At 45.7% G+C, this 17,170-nt stretch overlaps 1 protein-coding gene across 24 annotated transcripts in view; it reads right to left on the reverse strand.

The window, feature by feature from the left end:
- The window catches only part of mybpc1 (myosin binding protein C1), a 140,183-nt gene extending 126,261 nt beyond the window's left edge, over positions 1-13,922 (reverse strand). For 6 of the 24 annotated variants that reach the window (XM_086009610.1, XM_086009614.1, XM_086009609.1 and 3 more), the window contains exons 1-2: positions 13,753-13,922; positions 376-642 (exon numbers count right to left, since the gene is read on the reverse strand). In XM_086009610.1, coding sequence (XP_085865736.1) covers positions 376-642; positions 13,753-13,777 — 292 coding nt within the window. In that variant the 5' untranslated portion in view covers positions 13,778-13,922. The remainder of the gene's footprint in view (positions 1-375; positions 643-13,752) is intronic. The other 18 variants (XM_086009619.1, XM_086009618.1, XM_086009617.1 and 15 more) reach the window with 6 other exon arrangements.
- Positions 13,923-17,170: the final 3,248 nt, after the last annotated feature.

The following is a 17,170-nucleotide window of genomic DNA, read 5'->3' on the forward strand; positions in this document are numbered from 1 at the left end:
GATCTTTTACATCCACCTGAGAGGGCAGACGGTGCCTCGGTTTAAGGTCACAGCCAAAAGACGGCACCTCAGACAGTGCGGCTCTCCCTCAGTACTGCACTGGGAGGGTCAGCCTGGATTTTTGTGCTCAAGTTTCTGGAGTGGGACTTGAACCCACAACCTTCTGACTCAGAGATGAGAGAGAGAGAGAGAGAGAGAGAGAGAGAGAGTGCTACCCACTGAGCAACTATAATGTCATAACATCACAACACTTTTGACATCAACAAGAATCTTAAAACAAGAACGACAGTGTTTATATTCAATAAGACTACAGTATTATAATTAAAGGAAGGAAAGCGATGAAATTATCCTCAAACCTTCCCGTTCCATCCCTACCTTCCTCTTTGACTTTGAGGTCGAATTTCACTTTGGACGTGCCACTGATGACCGCGTACACCACATCATCCTCCTTTGTTGCGTTGCTCACTATGAGTGCGTGCTGCACTCCTTCCGATTTAATCGTGTATTTCTCACTTGCTTGAATGTCTTTGCCGTCCCTTTGCCATTTCACTTTGGCATCTGCCTTGCCGGTCTCAGCCACGAACTCTGCGGTGCTCCCAGTGGTCACCTCGAGGCTTTTCGGTTTCTTGGTAAACGCCGACACTGAGAGACAGAAACCAGTGTTGTACAATGAGGCCGCACTGCATCGCATCTAGCAAAATCCCATTCGCCATTTCAAAATTGCTCAAAAACCACTTGAGAATGATTGGTCTCCTGGACTAGTTTCGAAGGCCTCGGGAGGGTCGGAGTGGAAATTCCCAGATTTCCCTCACATGGTTTCGGGTGGGGTGGGGAGGGGAGGGGTGTGCTAATATACTGTGATACACAAAGCACAACAATCGTGTGGGACAGGCTGGGTGGACCAGAGGGTCGTTCCCTGTCTGTCATTGTTTATATGCAGTGACTAATTGATTTCCTGGCTTATCATCTTACATTGCGTTTACACTGTAGATCATCATTTTCGTATCTTCTCGCTGTTCCCTTGGGGAACAGTGGAAGGATTTGTGGGCTGATTAACAGTCCGACAGGCCGCGACGTTAACGCTCCTTCCATGGCCGTAACCATCCTTATACCAGCCGGTAGGGTGGCTAGTCCTATACGGCAGGAGGGCTTTATGGGCTCCCACGGCCCATATGATGAGGGGGGGTGGGGGGGGGGCCACCCGCACCCACTGGCGCGAGTATCCCACTGGATGTCAACTATGATTCGAAGCCGGAGCTCCAACTCCACTCGCCTGGACTGGCCCAGAGGAGGGAATGCTACCACTGTGCTCACTCCTACACCATAGATGGACCGGTGCAAAGAGTTTCGCTTTGCACAGGCTTCTTTCTTGGACTTCTTTCAGAAAAGAATAATTTTGGGGTCCAGTATCTGAGTAATTGGAGACGTGACGTGTGGGGAGTGTAGCGAGCTCGGGAGGAACGGGTGACTTTGGACCTCTGGTTTCCAATGCTCTCCCCCACTGGGGGTTTTCCTCACCTCATGTCTGGGTCTGTTGTAGACTCATTGATAGAGATTGATCGCTGTGATTGGTCAACGACTCCATTATCGATGGATCGTGCGATTACCAGGCTGGTAGAAGGTGAACTAAATGGACTTTGGTCTACATTAAGAAGTTGTGGTGTAAATCTGGAGCCATGGAGGAACCCAACTCCGCAGGAAGACTCTTTCCTCCGGACAGTCCCACTTAAATTTTACTCTGGAGCAAGGTTGAGCTTTGACTCTGGATTTACACTACAACTTCTTAACATCAGTGAGAACAGAAACTGCTTCACACCAACACTACGACAGTTGTGCAAATACAGTGTCAGGCATGGTCCTTTGCAATGCAATAGCCCAGGCAGGATTATTCTCTTAATTAGGTGATTAACAATACTGCATAAAAACTAGCCAGCAAGATTAGTCAACACAAAAATAAATGTTCCTGTACATGTGAATTGGCTGATTATCCCTGCAGTCCCCCAGTGTTATTTTTAAACCTTATAACAGCCCTCTGCTGCCTAACTGACCAACCAATAATTATTCCTCAACATCACTTAAACAAAACCCAGATGATCTGGTCATTATCACATTGCCGTTTGTGGGAGCTTGCTGTGCGCAAATTGGCTGCCGCGTTTCCTACATTACAACAGTGACTACACTTCAAAAAGTACTTCATTGGCTGTGAAGCGCTTTGGGACGTCCGGTGGTCGTGGAAGGCGCTATAGAAATGCAAGTCTTTTTTTCTTTCTTTCAATTTCCACGCGATTCTACCCAAACAAAGCATCAGATCTTGATGTGACAACTTGCACTCCCTTCGTGGTAACGAGGAGGAACTCGAGACGAGATCAGCCCATGGTTCCCGTACGTGCAGCCTGTACCTTCCACACATCAGGCGCGACTTGTGTCAGCGTGCACTGTTACCTTATTGACTTTGGGGGAAGGCATGTCTCTAATGTCCGCGCTCTCGGTGAGCTAAAGCTTTGTGGAAACCTCCCTGACCCCCTAATGTCAACGTGCACAGTCTAACATTGCAGCTTACATTATTCCAACCTGACCCAACTGCATTCCACATATGACATTTCCCTGAGCCAGTAGCATAGGAAGCACCAAGTTCCACAGAGCATTGCTCATCCCTATCTATATTTATCCTCATAACCTTCAATCTGTTCCATAGCCAGATATTCACTCAGCATCTTACACACTACACCTTTAACAGACATCTATTCTACATTTTCCACTACTCTTCTCAGACAGATCTCCTGGTGGCTCGTTTCTCAAATATTGCACTCGTACTTCACTGGATCTGCAGTCACATTTGAAACGGAACCACTTGCTGCGTGAGTCTGCATTGACCATGCCTCTCGACGCTTTAAAACACTGGATCAACGTCCCGATTTTCTCCCAAAGAAGACAACGACAACAACTTGCATTTATATAGCGCCCTTAACGTAGTAAAAGCCACCCAAGGTGCTTCACGGGAGTGATTATCAAACAAACGGTGGCACCGAGCCACAGGAGGAGATATTAGGGCAGGTGACCGAAAGCTTGGTCAGAGGTAGGTTTTAAGGAGCATCTTCATAGGATCATAGAATGGTTACAGCACAGAAGGAGGCCATTCGGCCCGTCGAGCCCGTGCCGGCTCTCTTTAAGAGCACTTCAGCTCGTCCCACTCCCCCGTCCTTTCCCCGTAGCCCTGCAAATTTTTCTCCTTCAGGTACTTATCCAATTCCCTTTTGAAAGCCACGATTGAATCTGCCTCCATCACCCTCTCAGGCAGTGCATTCCAGATCCTAACCACTCACTGAGTAAAAAAGTTTTTCCTCATGTCGCCTTTGGTCCTTCTGCCAATCACCTTAAACTGTGTCCTCTGGTTCTCGACCCTTCTGCCCATGGGAACAGTTTCTCTCTATCTACTCTGTCCAGACCCCTCATGATTTTGAACACCTCGATCAAATCTTCTCTCAACCTTCTCTGCTAAGAAGAACAACCCCAGCTTCTCCAGCCTATCCATGTAACTGAAGTCCCTCATTCCTGGAACCATTTTTGTAAATCATTTCTGCACCCTCTCTAAGGCCTTCACATCCTTTCAAAAGGGAGTTGGATAAGTACCTGAAGGAAAAAAAAATGCAGGGCTATGGGGAAAGGGCGGGGGAGTGAGACTAGCTGAAGTGCTCTTGCAGAGAGCCGGCACGGGCTCAATGGGCCGAATGGCCTCCTGCTGTGCTGTAACCATTCTATGCTTCTATTTAAGGTAATTGGTTAAAGAGCCAGAGGGGAGAAGAGGAGAATTTTATTTTCCGTGGCTTGTTATTGTGATCTGGAATGCACTGCCTGAAAGGGCGGTGGAAGCAGATTCAATGGTGATTTTCAAAAGTGAATTGGATAAATAATTGAAGAGGAAAGAATTTTCAAGGCATGGGGAAAGAGCAGGGGTAGTGGGACTAATTGGAGAGCTCTTTCAAAGAGCCGGCACAGGCTCAATGGGCCAAATGGCCTCCTTCTGTGCTGTATCATTCTATAACATCACACCAAGGCAAGTCAAAAAATTTTAACTCACCTTTCTGGGGGCAGCCTACAGCGGCCCTTTAAGGACTGCTGGTTTGGCTGCCAAGACTGACGAAACTGACCACAGCACACACAATGCCTTGGGAGGTTTTATTAGGATAATGGGGCTGCATACATGCAAGTTGTTGATAGCCGGTTATGCACAGGTTGTCTGTTTTCTCGATTTGGGAATGGCTGTTGGCTCATAGAAACCTAAAGATCAGTCGAAATAAAACTAGTAATGAATGTAAATGAGATTAATCAGTAGATAGTTCACGTTAGGCTGATACCTGGGATGGCAGGAATGACGTATGAGGAGAGATTGGGTCGATTGGGCTTATACTCGCTGGAGTTTAGAAGAATGAGAGGGGGTCTCATTGAAACTTATAAAATTTGTTCCCGATGGTCGGGGAGTCCAGAACCAGGGGTCACAGTCTAAGGATAAGGGGTAAGCCATTTAGGACAGAGATGAGGAGGAATTTCTTCACCCAGAGAGTGGTGAACCTGTGGAATTCTCTACCACAGAAGGCAGTGGAGGCCAATTCATTAAATATACTCAAGAAGGAGTTGGATATATTTCTTAAGGCTAAAGGGATCAAGGGATATGGGGAGAAGGCAGGGACAGGGTACTGAATTTGGATGATCAGCCATGATCTCATTGAATGGCGGAGCAGGCTCGAGGGGCCGAATGGCCGACTCCTGCTCCTATCTTCTATGTTTCTATGTATCTATGTATCTATGTATCTATGTATCTATGTATCTATGTTTCTATGTATCTATGTATCTATGTTTCTATGTATCTATGTTTCTATGTTTCTATGTATCTATGTATCTATGTTTCTATGTATCTATGTATCTATGTTTCTATGTATCTATGTATCTATGTATCTATGTTTCTATGTATCTATGTATCTATGTTTCTATGTATCTATGTTTCTATGTATCTATGTATCTATGTTTCTATGTTTCTATGTATCTATGTTTCTATGTATCTATGTATCTATGTATCTATGTTTCTATGTTTCTATGTTTCTATGTATCTATGTATCTATGTTTCTGTTTCTATGTTTCTATGTATCTATGTATCTATGTTTCTATGTTTCTATGTATCTATGTTTCTATGTATCTATGTATCTATGTATCTATGTATCTATGTATCTATGTTTCTATGTTTCTATGTATCTATGTATCTATGTTTCTATGTTTCTATGTATCTATGTTTCTATGTATCTATGTATCTATGTATCTATGTATCTATGTATCTATGTATCTATGTTTCTATGTTTCTATGTTTCTATGTATCTATGTTTCTATGTATCTATGTATCTATGTATCTATGTATCTATGTTTCTATGTTTCTATGTATCTATGTTTCTATGTATCTATGTTTGTATGTATCTATGTTTCTATGTATCTATGTTTCTATGTATCTATGTTTCTGTTTCTATGTTTCTATGTATCTATGTATCTATGTTTCTATGTTTCTATGTATCTATGTTTCTATGTATCTATGTATCTATGTATCTATGTATCTATGTATCTATGTTTCTATGTTTCTATGTATCTATGTATCTATGTTTCTATGTTTCTATGTATCTATGTTTCTATGTATCTATGTATCTATGTATCTATGTATCTATGTATCTATGTATCTATGTTTCTATGTTTCTATGTTTCTATGTATCTATGTTTCTATGTATCTATGTATCTATGTATCTATGTATCTATGTTTCTATGTTTCTATGTATCTATGTTTCTATGTATCTATGTTTGTATGTATCTATGTTTCTATGTATCTATGTTTCTATGTTTCTATGTATCTATGTATCTATGTATCTATGTTTCTATGTTTCTATGTATCTATGTTTCTATGTATCTATGTTTGTATGTATCTATGTTTCTATGTATCTATGTATCTATGTATCTATGTATCTATGTATCTATGTTTCTATGTTTCTATGTATCTATGTATCTATGTATCTATGTTTCTATGTTTCTATGTATCTATGTATCTATGTTTCTATGTTTCTATGTATCTATGTATCTATGTATCTATGTATCTATGTATCTATGTTTCTATGTATCTATGTTTCTATGTAAATCCCTTCCAGTTGACAATTTAATTAGCGTAAATAACTTTATAATGTTAACTTGGTCGCAGTTGCTCGATTTGAAAAAGAATAAGGTGTTCCCCTTGTATCCTGGCCAATATTCTTCCCTCAATCGCCAATTTGAAAAAAAACCAATTAGATTAAATTGGACATCAATCTGATTTCTGTTTATGCGACATTTGCCCGTGAGTTTGTCCATATAAAACGTGACTGCGCTTCAAAGCAATCCATTGCTTGAATGAGTTGGGATGTTTCTGATAGACATGATAAAGTGCTGTATAAATACAAGCACCGGTAATTTCTGTGCGGTTCTCCTGGTCTCCCACAGTAACTTTGACGTAAACCCTGAAGAAACTATCGGAAGGAGTTTGATACACTAGATTAATGTACGCTGCCCCTGACACTTTTCAGAAAACTTCTAACATGCATATCTCTCGCTACACATTTCCAAGTTGAAAGAAATCCGTCTTTTTAAAAAAAAAATCGGTTCCTACATTGGACACTGTTCCTGTTGGATTCAGAATGCGTTTGCTCTTGAAAAAAAGTGTTTATAGGAACATAAGAAATAGGAGCAGGAGTCGGCCATTCGGCCCCTTGAGCCTGCTCCGCCATTCAATAAGATCATGGCTGATCTTCTACCTCAACTCCACTTTCCTGCACTATCCCCATATCCCTTGTCTCCCTTAATATCCAAAAATCTATCGATCTCTGTCTTGAATATACTCAGCTCTCTGTGGTAGAGAATTCCAAAGATTCACCACCCTCTGAGTGAAGAAATTTCTCCTCATCTCAGTCCTAAATGGCCAAGCCCTTATTCTGAGACTGTGACCCCTGGTTCTAGACTCCCCAGCCAGGGAAAACATCCTCCCTGCATCTACCCTGTCAAGCCCTGTAAGAATTTTGTATGTTTCAATGAGATCACCTCTCATTCTTCTAAACTCTAGAGAATATAGGCCTAGTCTACTCAATCTCTCCTCATAGGACAATCCTCACATCCCAGGAACCAGTCTGGTGAACCTTCGTTGCACTCCCTCTATGGCAAGTATATCCTTCCTTAGGTAAGGAGGCAAAAACTGTACACAATACTCCAGGTGTGGTCTCACCAGGGCTCCATATAATTGCAATAAGACTTCTTTACTCTTATACTCAAATCCTCTTGTAATAAAGGCCAACATACCATTTACTTTCCTAATTGCTTGCTGTAACTGCATGTTAACTTTCAGTGATCCGTGTACAAGGACACCCAGGTCCCTCTGAACACCAACATTTTCCAATCTCTCACCATTTAAAAAATACTCTGCTTTTCTAATTTTCCTACCAAAGTGGATAACTTCACATTTCTCCACATTATATTCCATTTGCCATGTTTTTGCCCACTCACTTAGCCTGTCTATATCCCCTTGAAGCATCTTTGCATCCTCCTCACAACTTACATTCCCACCCAGCTTTGTATCATCAGCAAACTTGGATATATTACATTTGGTCCCCTCATCCAAATCATTGATGTAGATTGTGAATAGCTGAGGCCCAAGCACTGATCCTTGCAGTACCCTACTAGTTACAGCCTACCAACCCAAAAATGACCCGTTTATTCCTGCTCTCTGTTTTCTGTCCGTTAACCAATCCATGCTAGTATATTACCCCCAATCCCATGAGCCCTAATTTTGTTTAATAATCTCTTGTATGGCACCTTATCAAATGCCTTGTGAAAATCCAAATACACCACATCCACTGGCCCCCCCTTATCTATTCTGCTAGTTACAACTAGCTCAACTAACAGATTCGTCAAACATGATTTTCCTTTCATAAATCCCTGTTGATTCTGCCCAATCCTATTATTATTTTATAAGTGCCCTGTTACCACGTCCTTAATAATAGATTCTAGCATTTTCCCTACTACTGACGTCAGGGAACGACGTCTGTAATTCCCCATTTTCTCTCTCCCTCCTTTCTTAAATAGTGGGGTTACATTTGCTCCCTGCCAATCCGCGGGAACTGTTCTAGAATCTATGGAATTTTGGAAGATGATAACCAATGCAGCCACTATCTCTACAGCCACCTCTTTCAAAACCCTAGGATGTAGGCCATAGGAATTACTAGACAAAAGAAAAAGGCCAAGATCCATCTAGTTCACCTTCTCCCATCCGAGTCATCGCTTGATACAACAAGAATGTTAAGTAATCATAGCAATCAAGCTCTATCAATTAGTCTACAACAGACCTGACTGTTCACTAGATTGATTCCTGGGATGAGAGAGTTGTCCCAGGAGGAGAGATCGAGTAGATTGGGCCTATACTCTCTGAAGTTTAGAAGAATGAGAGGTGATCTCATTTAAAGATATAAGATTCTGAGAGGGCTTGACAGGGTAAATGCTGAGAGGCTGTTTCTCCTGGCTGGAGAGTCTAGAACCAGGGGGGGGGGGACATAGTCTCAGGATAAGGGGTCAGCCATTTAGGACTGTCCATCACCGAGATTGTCCTTTTCCACCTCAGCAACATCACCCACCTCTGCTGTTACCCATCCCCCATCAGTAATGGAACCATCGCCTCATTTGTGCTTTGGTCAGTTTTCTTTACATTTATTCTTGGGATGTGGGTACTGCTGGCAAGGCTGGCATTCATTGCCCCAGCCTAGTTGCCCCGAGAAGGTGGTGGTGGGCCGCCTTCTTGAACGACTACAGTGGCAGTTCGATACAACGGACTGCTGAGCTAGCCCACTCTTTCAACTGTTGCAGTCCATGGTGATGGTGTTCGGTAGGGAAACCCCTGGCTGGGGAGTCTAGAACTAGGGGTCACAGTCTCAGGATAAGGGGTCGGCCATTTAGGACTGAGATGAGGAGATCTTAATTTCTTCACTCAGAGGGTTGTGAATCTTTGGAATTCTCTACCCCAGAGGGCTGTGGATGCTGAGTTGTCGAGTATATTCAAGGCTGAGATCGATAGATTTTTGGATTCTAGGGTAAATCGAGGGATATGGGGATCGGGCGGTAAAGTGGAGTTGAGCTAGGAGATCAGCCATGATCTTATTGAATAGCGGAGCAGACTCGAGGGACTGTATGGCCGACTCCTATTTCTCATGTTCTTATGACACAAGGCAAGGAAAACCCCCAGTGGTGGAGAGCTTTGGGAACCATAGGTCCAAAGTTACCTGTTGCTCCCGAGCACGCTGCACTCACCATCACGTCATCTCACCAATTACTCATACACTTTATCCCAAAATGGTGTTTAAATCAGATCAAAGACTCTAGCCTCCCTACTTTGTAACACTCCAGCTGAAATCAAACATTTTCAGAACCTGAACTTGAAACCCCACCTGCCTTGATGTGGCAGATCCCATCGCGCATAACTGACAAGCCCTGTGAATCCCGCCTGAGCGCTTAGAAGGAAGGTCACCTTCGACTAATATCTGTTAATAGCTGGAAGTGAGACCAGTGCTGTCAGCTGCTGTCTACCAGCGGGACGCCTGCAGTTCCGAAGGGATGCTGTCAACAGCTGGAGCCTGGCCAAGGTATCAATGGATGCAGGAGAAACTGCTCTGCAAGCTTGGGAGACAGGCTACACTTCAATACAGGGACCAGTAAAGTTGGACTCAGCACCATATCCCACTTTGGAATCATTACTGTTCTCAGGGGATGGAAAGAGAAAGAAAACATTTCACGTTGTCTCTCCTCGGTCACTATCCATCTCTCCTCTCTATCTATCCATCTATCTATCTATCTATCTGTCTATCTTCAGTGTATCGTTGCAGGTCAGCAGTGATAGAAAGCAAGAACTTGCATTTGTATCGCACCTTTCACCACCTCAGGACGTCCCAAAGTGCTTTACGGCCAATGAAGTACTTTTTGAAGTGTAGTCACTGTTGTAATGTAGAAAAAACACGGCAGCCAATTTGCGCACAGCAAGATCCCACAAACAGTAATGACATAAATGACCAGATCATCTGTTTTTTTAAAGTGATGTTGGTTGAGAGCTAAATATTGACCAGGACACCGGGGGATCTCTTCTTCGAAATAGTGCCGTGGGACTTTTGGAACGAAACCACCATATCCATTAAGTTGGCATGACACACACGCTAAGCGCTGCCAACCGTTACACTCCGAATCGATGAAATTACCATAGGTTTCAGACTTTATGAATTTGCAGGTGCTGCCCATGTATTCCTGACCCGGGCTGTAAGATGGCATTGGATGAGCTTGGGAAATTAATTTAGTATTTTTCCAGAGGCTGGTACGGCTGTTTAAAGTTACACAATACACTTTTTGAATTCTCAACCTTTCACATGCCATTGGAATTGGGAATCTATTATGTAGATTGTACAGCACAGAAACAGGCCATTTGGCCCAACTGGTCTGTGCTGGTTTTCATGCTCCACACGAGCCTCCTCCCACCCCTCTTCATCTCACCCCATCAGCATATCCTTCTATTCCTTTCTCCCTCATGTGTTTATCCAGCTTCCCTTTAAATGCAACTGTGCTATTCACCTCAACCACTCCCTGTGGCAGAAAGAAAGACTTGCATTTATATCGCTCTTTTCATGATCACCGGACATCCCAATGCGCTTTACAGCCAATGAAGTACTTTTTGAAGTGTAGTCACTGTTGTGTAATGTAGGATTTTAAGTGACGTTGGTTGAGGAATTAATATTGGCTGGGACACCGGGGAGAACTCCCCTGCTCTTCTTTGAAAATAGTGCCATGGGATCTATTATGTCCACCTGAGAGCAGACGGAGCTTCGGTTTAACGTCCCATCTGAAATATGGCACCTCTGACAGTGCAGCGTTCCTTCAGTGTCAGCCTGCCTTATGTGCTCAAGTCTCTGAAGTAGGACCTGAACTCATGATTCAAGAAATGAGGGTGCTACCCACGGAGCCACAGCTGACACCCAATGAGAGGTGGTGAGAGGAAGCCAGTGTAAGAGCTCACTAAGGGACATTCACTCCCAGTTTACTTTGTGCGGTGTAACTGCACCTTTAGACTCTGTCCTTGATCTGGCTTGGGGGGAGGGGGGGATGAGGAGGGGGGGGGGGGGTGGTGTTGGTCAGGCATAGGATTACAGCTTGCAGCACAAAGCCTGCCCTCGTTTTTCACTTGCCCTGAAATGCTGTCATCGGGCAGGGACATACTGACAGGCGGCAGGCGGTTGTCACACACTGGTCTGTCACTACAAGACAGAGTGCTGACAAGCAACACATGGCACGAAATCCAATCCCAATCACTTGACTAAAATTGGATTCACAAAAAAGTGCTCCTAAATCTACTGCATTCTCATATTTATAACTACGAGGAGCATCAACACGCTCTGCCAGGCAGGGTGGCTTTGCACAGCTGCGTCCCCACCCTGCCTTTAAAATGGTCCAGGAATGTAGGAGAGAGAGAGGGAGAGAGAGCGAGCGAGTGGAGAGAGAGCAAAAGAACTTGCATTTCTATAGTGCCTTTGACTATCTCAGGATGTCCCAAAGCGCTTTACAGCCAATGAAGTACTTTTTGAAGTGTAGTCACTGTTGTAATGTGGGAAATGCGGCAGCCAATTTGTGCACAGCAAGCTCCCACACACAGCAATGTGATAATGACCAGATCATCTGTTTTAGTGATGTTGATTGAGGGATAAATATTGGCCAGGACACCGGGGAAAACTCCCCTGCTCGTCTTCGAAATAGTGCCGTGGGAGCTTTCACGTCCACATGACAGAGCAGGTAAATAGCCAAATAATCTCGCACTCTCTCCCCGGGACAATCTCTCGCACTCTCTCCCCGGGACAATCTCTCGCACTCTCTCCCCGGGACAATCTCTCGCACTCTCTCCCCGGGACAATCCCTCGCACTCTCTCCCCGGGACAATCCCTCGCACTCTCTCCCCGGGACAATCTCTCGCACTCTCTCCCCGGGACAATCTCTCGCACTCTCTCCCCGGGACAATCTCTCGCACTCTCTCCCAGGGACAATCTCTCGCACTCTCTCCCCGGGACAATCTCTCGCACTCTCTCCCCGGGACAATCTCTCGCACTCTCTCCCCGGGTCAATCTCTCGCACTCTCTCCCCGGGACAATCTCTCGCACTCTCTCCCCGGGACAATCTCTCGCACTCTCTCCCCGGGACAATCCCTCGCACTCTCTCCCCGGGACAATCTCTCGCACTCTCTCCCCGGGACAATCTCTCGCACTCTCTCCCAGGGACAATCTCTCGCACTCTCTCCCAGGGACAATCTCTCGCACTCTCTCCCCGGGTCAATCTCTCGCACTCTCTCCCCGGGACAATCTCTCGCACTCTCTCCCCGGGTCAATCTCTCGCACTCTCTCCCCGGGACAATCTCTCGCACTCTCTCCCCGGGACAATCTCTCGCACTCTCTCCCCGGGACAATCTCTCGCACTCTCTCCCCGGGACAATCTCTCGCACTCTCTCCCCGGGACAATCTCTCGCACTCTCTCCCCGGGACAATCTCTCGCACTCTCTCCCCGGGACAATCCCTCGCACACTCTCCCCGGGACAATCTCTCGCACTCTCTCCCCGGGACAATCTCTCGCACTCTCTCCCCGGGACAACCTCTCGCACTCTCTCCCCGGGACAATCTCTCGCAATCTCTCCCCGGGACAATCTCTCGCACTCTCTCCCCGGGACAATCTCTCGCACTCTCTCCCCGGGACAATCTCTCGCACTCTCTCCCCGGGACAACCTCTCGCACTCTCTCCCCGGGACAATCTCTCGCAATCTCTCCCCGGGACAATCTCTCGCACTCTCTCCCCGGGACAATCTCTCGCACTCTCTCCCAGGGACAATCTCTCGCACTCTCTCCCCGGGACAATCTCTCGCAATCTCTCCCCGGGACAATCTCTCGCACTCTCTCCCCGGGTCAATCTCTCGCACTCTCTCCCCGGGACAACCTCTCGCACTCTCTCCCCGGGACAATCTCTCGCAATCTCTCCCCGGGACAATCTCTCGCACTCTCTCCCCGGGACAATCTCTCGCACTCTCTCCCCGGGACAATCTCTCGCACTCTCTCCCCGGGACAATCTCTCGCACTCTCTCCCCGGGACAATCTCTCGCACTCTCTCCCCGGGACAATCTCTCGCACTCTCTCCCCGGGTCAATCTCTCGCACTCTCTCCCCGGGTCAATCTCTCGCACTCTCTCCCCGGGACAATCTCTCGCACTCTCTCCCAGGGACAACCTCTCGCACTCTCTCCCCGGGACAATCTCTCGCACTCTCTCCCCGGGACAATCTCTCGCACTCTCTCCCAGGGACAATCTCTCGCACTCTCTCCCAGGGTCAATCTTTCCTTTGGGTAGAAGATCTGATGAAGGCTCCCCACCTGAAAGAATAACCTGTTCTTACTCCAGATACAGGGGTGGGTATCTGCTTCTGTATTTCCAACATTTACCACCCAAGGGATGATGAAGTGAGACGTTTGCACATTATTTTCGAACTAAAATTGCTTGCTTCAGTTAGAGGGGGAAACTTGATTTATAAATAAAACCAGTACACGAGATGATGAATTTCAGTCGCGAGCTGTCAGTGCACCAGGACCCCCCACAGAACCTGCCCCTCTCATCACACCAGGTGCTTGCTGGAGCTCAGCTTACCTGCTTTTTTCGCTGGCTCTGGCATTTTGTAAATTCCCCGCGGTTTCTGCTCCAGATACTTGAACTAAAAACGGCCCCCACTTTCAAAACATGACCGGCTGCAGAACGGTGCAAAAGGCTGAGATCAAAGACAATAGCCTTATCCTTTTTATATGGTGCGGGGGGACTCCTGACCGCTGCCGCTAGCACCGCCCCCTCGCAGCATTGGCGATGGTCAGACTGCAGTTGTTCAGTCCTCCATGTGGTCTAGTGTGGGACAGGAGGGTCGCTTTAATCACAGAAATCGTGTTTTGCTACAGAGAGACAATGACATTCACCGTGCTCCGGATGGATTATATTTCAACAGCTCCCTGCAACTGTGATGAACTTTTCTTAAAATCTTTTCTTAAATCATCCGACATGTACAACTGCTGAATTTTCACAAACGATTAAAAAAGTCTTCAGTATTTCTGGTAAAATTGTACTTTAAAAAAAAATCTGATTTTTTTTTTCTCTTTGCGGTTTTTCTAAAAGGAAATCTTAAAATCAAGTTTTTCATTTGTTTTACTGGAATTAACTCAATGCAAACTAATGAAACTTTCTCTCTTGGAGTTAGTTAAATAAAACCCGGAGTTATTTACAGTGTCGGTGTTCAAAGTGCTCTCTAGATTTTCCAAATCTCCTTTAGTTAAATACTGCGAGGGGAGGGGTGTTTTTTAATTTAATAATAAACGTGGCCGCCTCCGACACATCGGGTGTGGATTAATGACACAGGGAGACACCAACCGCTGTTAATAATCATGGGGAATCGATCCGACTCGGTGAATTAAGTAGAAATCCCGGAGACCCTCCTGGAGTAAAACAATCCCGAGATGTGATTTACTAGAAAACTGAGGCAGGTCAATATCACACACACTCTCACACACACAGACCCCCACACACACATACACACTGTCACATATACCCCACACACAGACCCCCCCCACACATACACACTGTCACATATACCCCACACACAGACCCCACACACACACACTGTCACATATACCCCACACACAGACCCCCCACACACACACTGTCACATATACCCCACACACAGACCCCACACATACACACTGTCACATATACCCCACACACAGACCCCACACATACACACTGTCACATATACCCCACACACAGACCCCACACACACACACTGTCACATATACCCCACACACAGACCCCACACACACACACTGTCACATATACCCCACACACAGACCCCACACATACACACTGTCACATATACCCCACACACAGACCCCACACATACACACTGTCACATATACCCCACACACAGACCCCACACACACACACTGTCACATATACCCCACACACAGACCCCACACATACACACTGTCACATATACCCCACACACAGACCCCACACATACACACTGTCACATATACCCCACACAGACGCCACACATACACACTGTCACATATACCCCACACACAGACCCCACACATACACACTGTCACATATACCGCACACACAGACCCCACACATACACACTGTCACATATACCCCACACACAGAGCCCCCACACACATACACACTGTCACATATACCCCACACACAGACCCCACACATACACACTGTCACATATACCCCACACACAGACCCCACACATACACACTGTCACATATACCCCACACACATACCCCCCACATACACACTGTCACATATACCCCACACATATACCCCCCACATACACACTGCCACATATACCCCACACACATACCCCCCACATACACACTGTCACATATACCCCACACACAGACCTCACACATACACACTGTCACATATACCCCACACATATACCCCCCACATACACACTGTCACATATACCCCACACACATATATCCCCCACACAGACTCCACACATACACACGGTCACATATACCCCACACACAGACCCCACACATACACACTGTCACATATACCCCACACACATACCCCCCACATACACACTGTCACATATACCCCACACATATACCCCCCACATACACACTGTCACATATACCCCACACACATACCCCCACATACACACTTTCACTCACACACACTCTCACATACCCCCCACATACACACAGACACAGATACACACACATATACTCCAAACACACATACACTGTCACTCACACATATACACACACACACAGACACACACCAATAGCGCCTTTAACGTAGTAAAACGTCCGAAGGTGCTTCAAATGACTGTTATAAAACAAAATTTGGCACACACACACAGACACTTAAATATACACACTCACAAATAAACACAAACAGACACACATATACAGACAGACAGACACACACATATACAAATTCTCACACTCACATTCACACATACACACACATATACACACACACACTCACATATACACACACACATTCACATATACACACACTCACATACACACACACTCACATATACACACATTCACATATACACACACTCACATACACACACACTCACATATACACACACATATTCACATATACACACACTCATATACACATGCTCACACACTCACACGTGTACACAGACACACATCTGTTCAGTCAGTTGCATAATCCTGTGTTTTTTTGAGGAATTGTTGCCTTTATAGGAAATCCATGCAGCTGGTTTCCAAATATAAACACTCCAGGCTGCAGCTCAAACAGATTTGTGTCCCATCCTGAACAATACAATCCCCGGTGACCCATTGAACTGGCAGGGAGTTTACAGGGCGCTTGTTTTTAGACACCGAGCGTAACCGCTCTGGATCTCGCATTATTTTTAGCAGTCAGGGTTAAAGAATCAAACTTCTCTCCCTCCCTCCGCATGTGTTTGCCGGAGATGTTTTTAAAAAGCAACAACTGCACAGCAATTGGATCAACATCTGAGAGAAAGCCAGAGCAAATGCTAGGATAAAAGAAAATTAATTGCAAAGCCTGGAATGAAGATGGGGAAATACATGACAGCTCAGCCAGTGAAAGATCAGGTTAATGACAATTTGGGGGTCCCAACTTTGGTTGGACCTTTTCCTGGCGGTTTCATCACATGACCTCCTGCCTCCTACCACCCCGCTCCGTCAAACAACCTTCTCCTTTCCCCATCGTCGATCTTTTTTATAACTAAATAAACGAAATGTTCAAAGTCAATGGAAAAAACACATTCTCCCCCGTGTCTCTCTCTTTCCCCTGTGTCTCTCTCTTTCCCCTGTCTCTCTCTTTCCCCGTGTCTCTCTCTTTCCCCTGTGTCTCTCTTTCCCCGTGTCTCTCTCTTTCCCCCGTGTCTCTCTCTTTCCTCTGTGTCTCTCTCTTTTCCCTGTGTCTCTCTTTCCCCCGTGTCTCTCTCTTTCCCCCGTGTCTCTCTCTTTCCCCTGTGTCTGTGATGAAATATATTCCATTC

Source organism: Somniosus microcephalus, chromosome 16, assembly GCF_052327205.1.
Source record: "Somniosus microcephalus isolate GS21.2 chromosome 16, FLI_Smic_1.0, whole genome shotgun sequence".
Taxonomy (NCBI): Eukaryota; Metazoa; Chordata; class Chondrichthyes; order Squaliformes; family Somniosidae; genus Somniosus; species Somniosus microcephalus.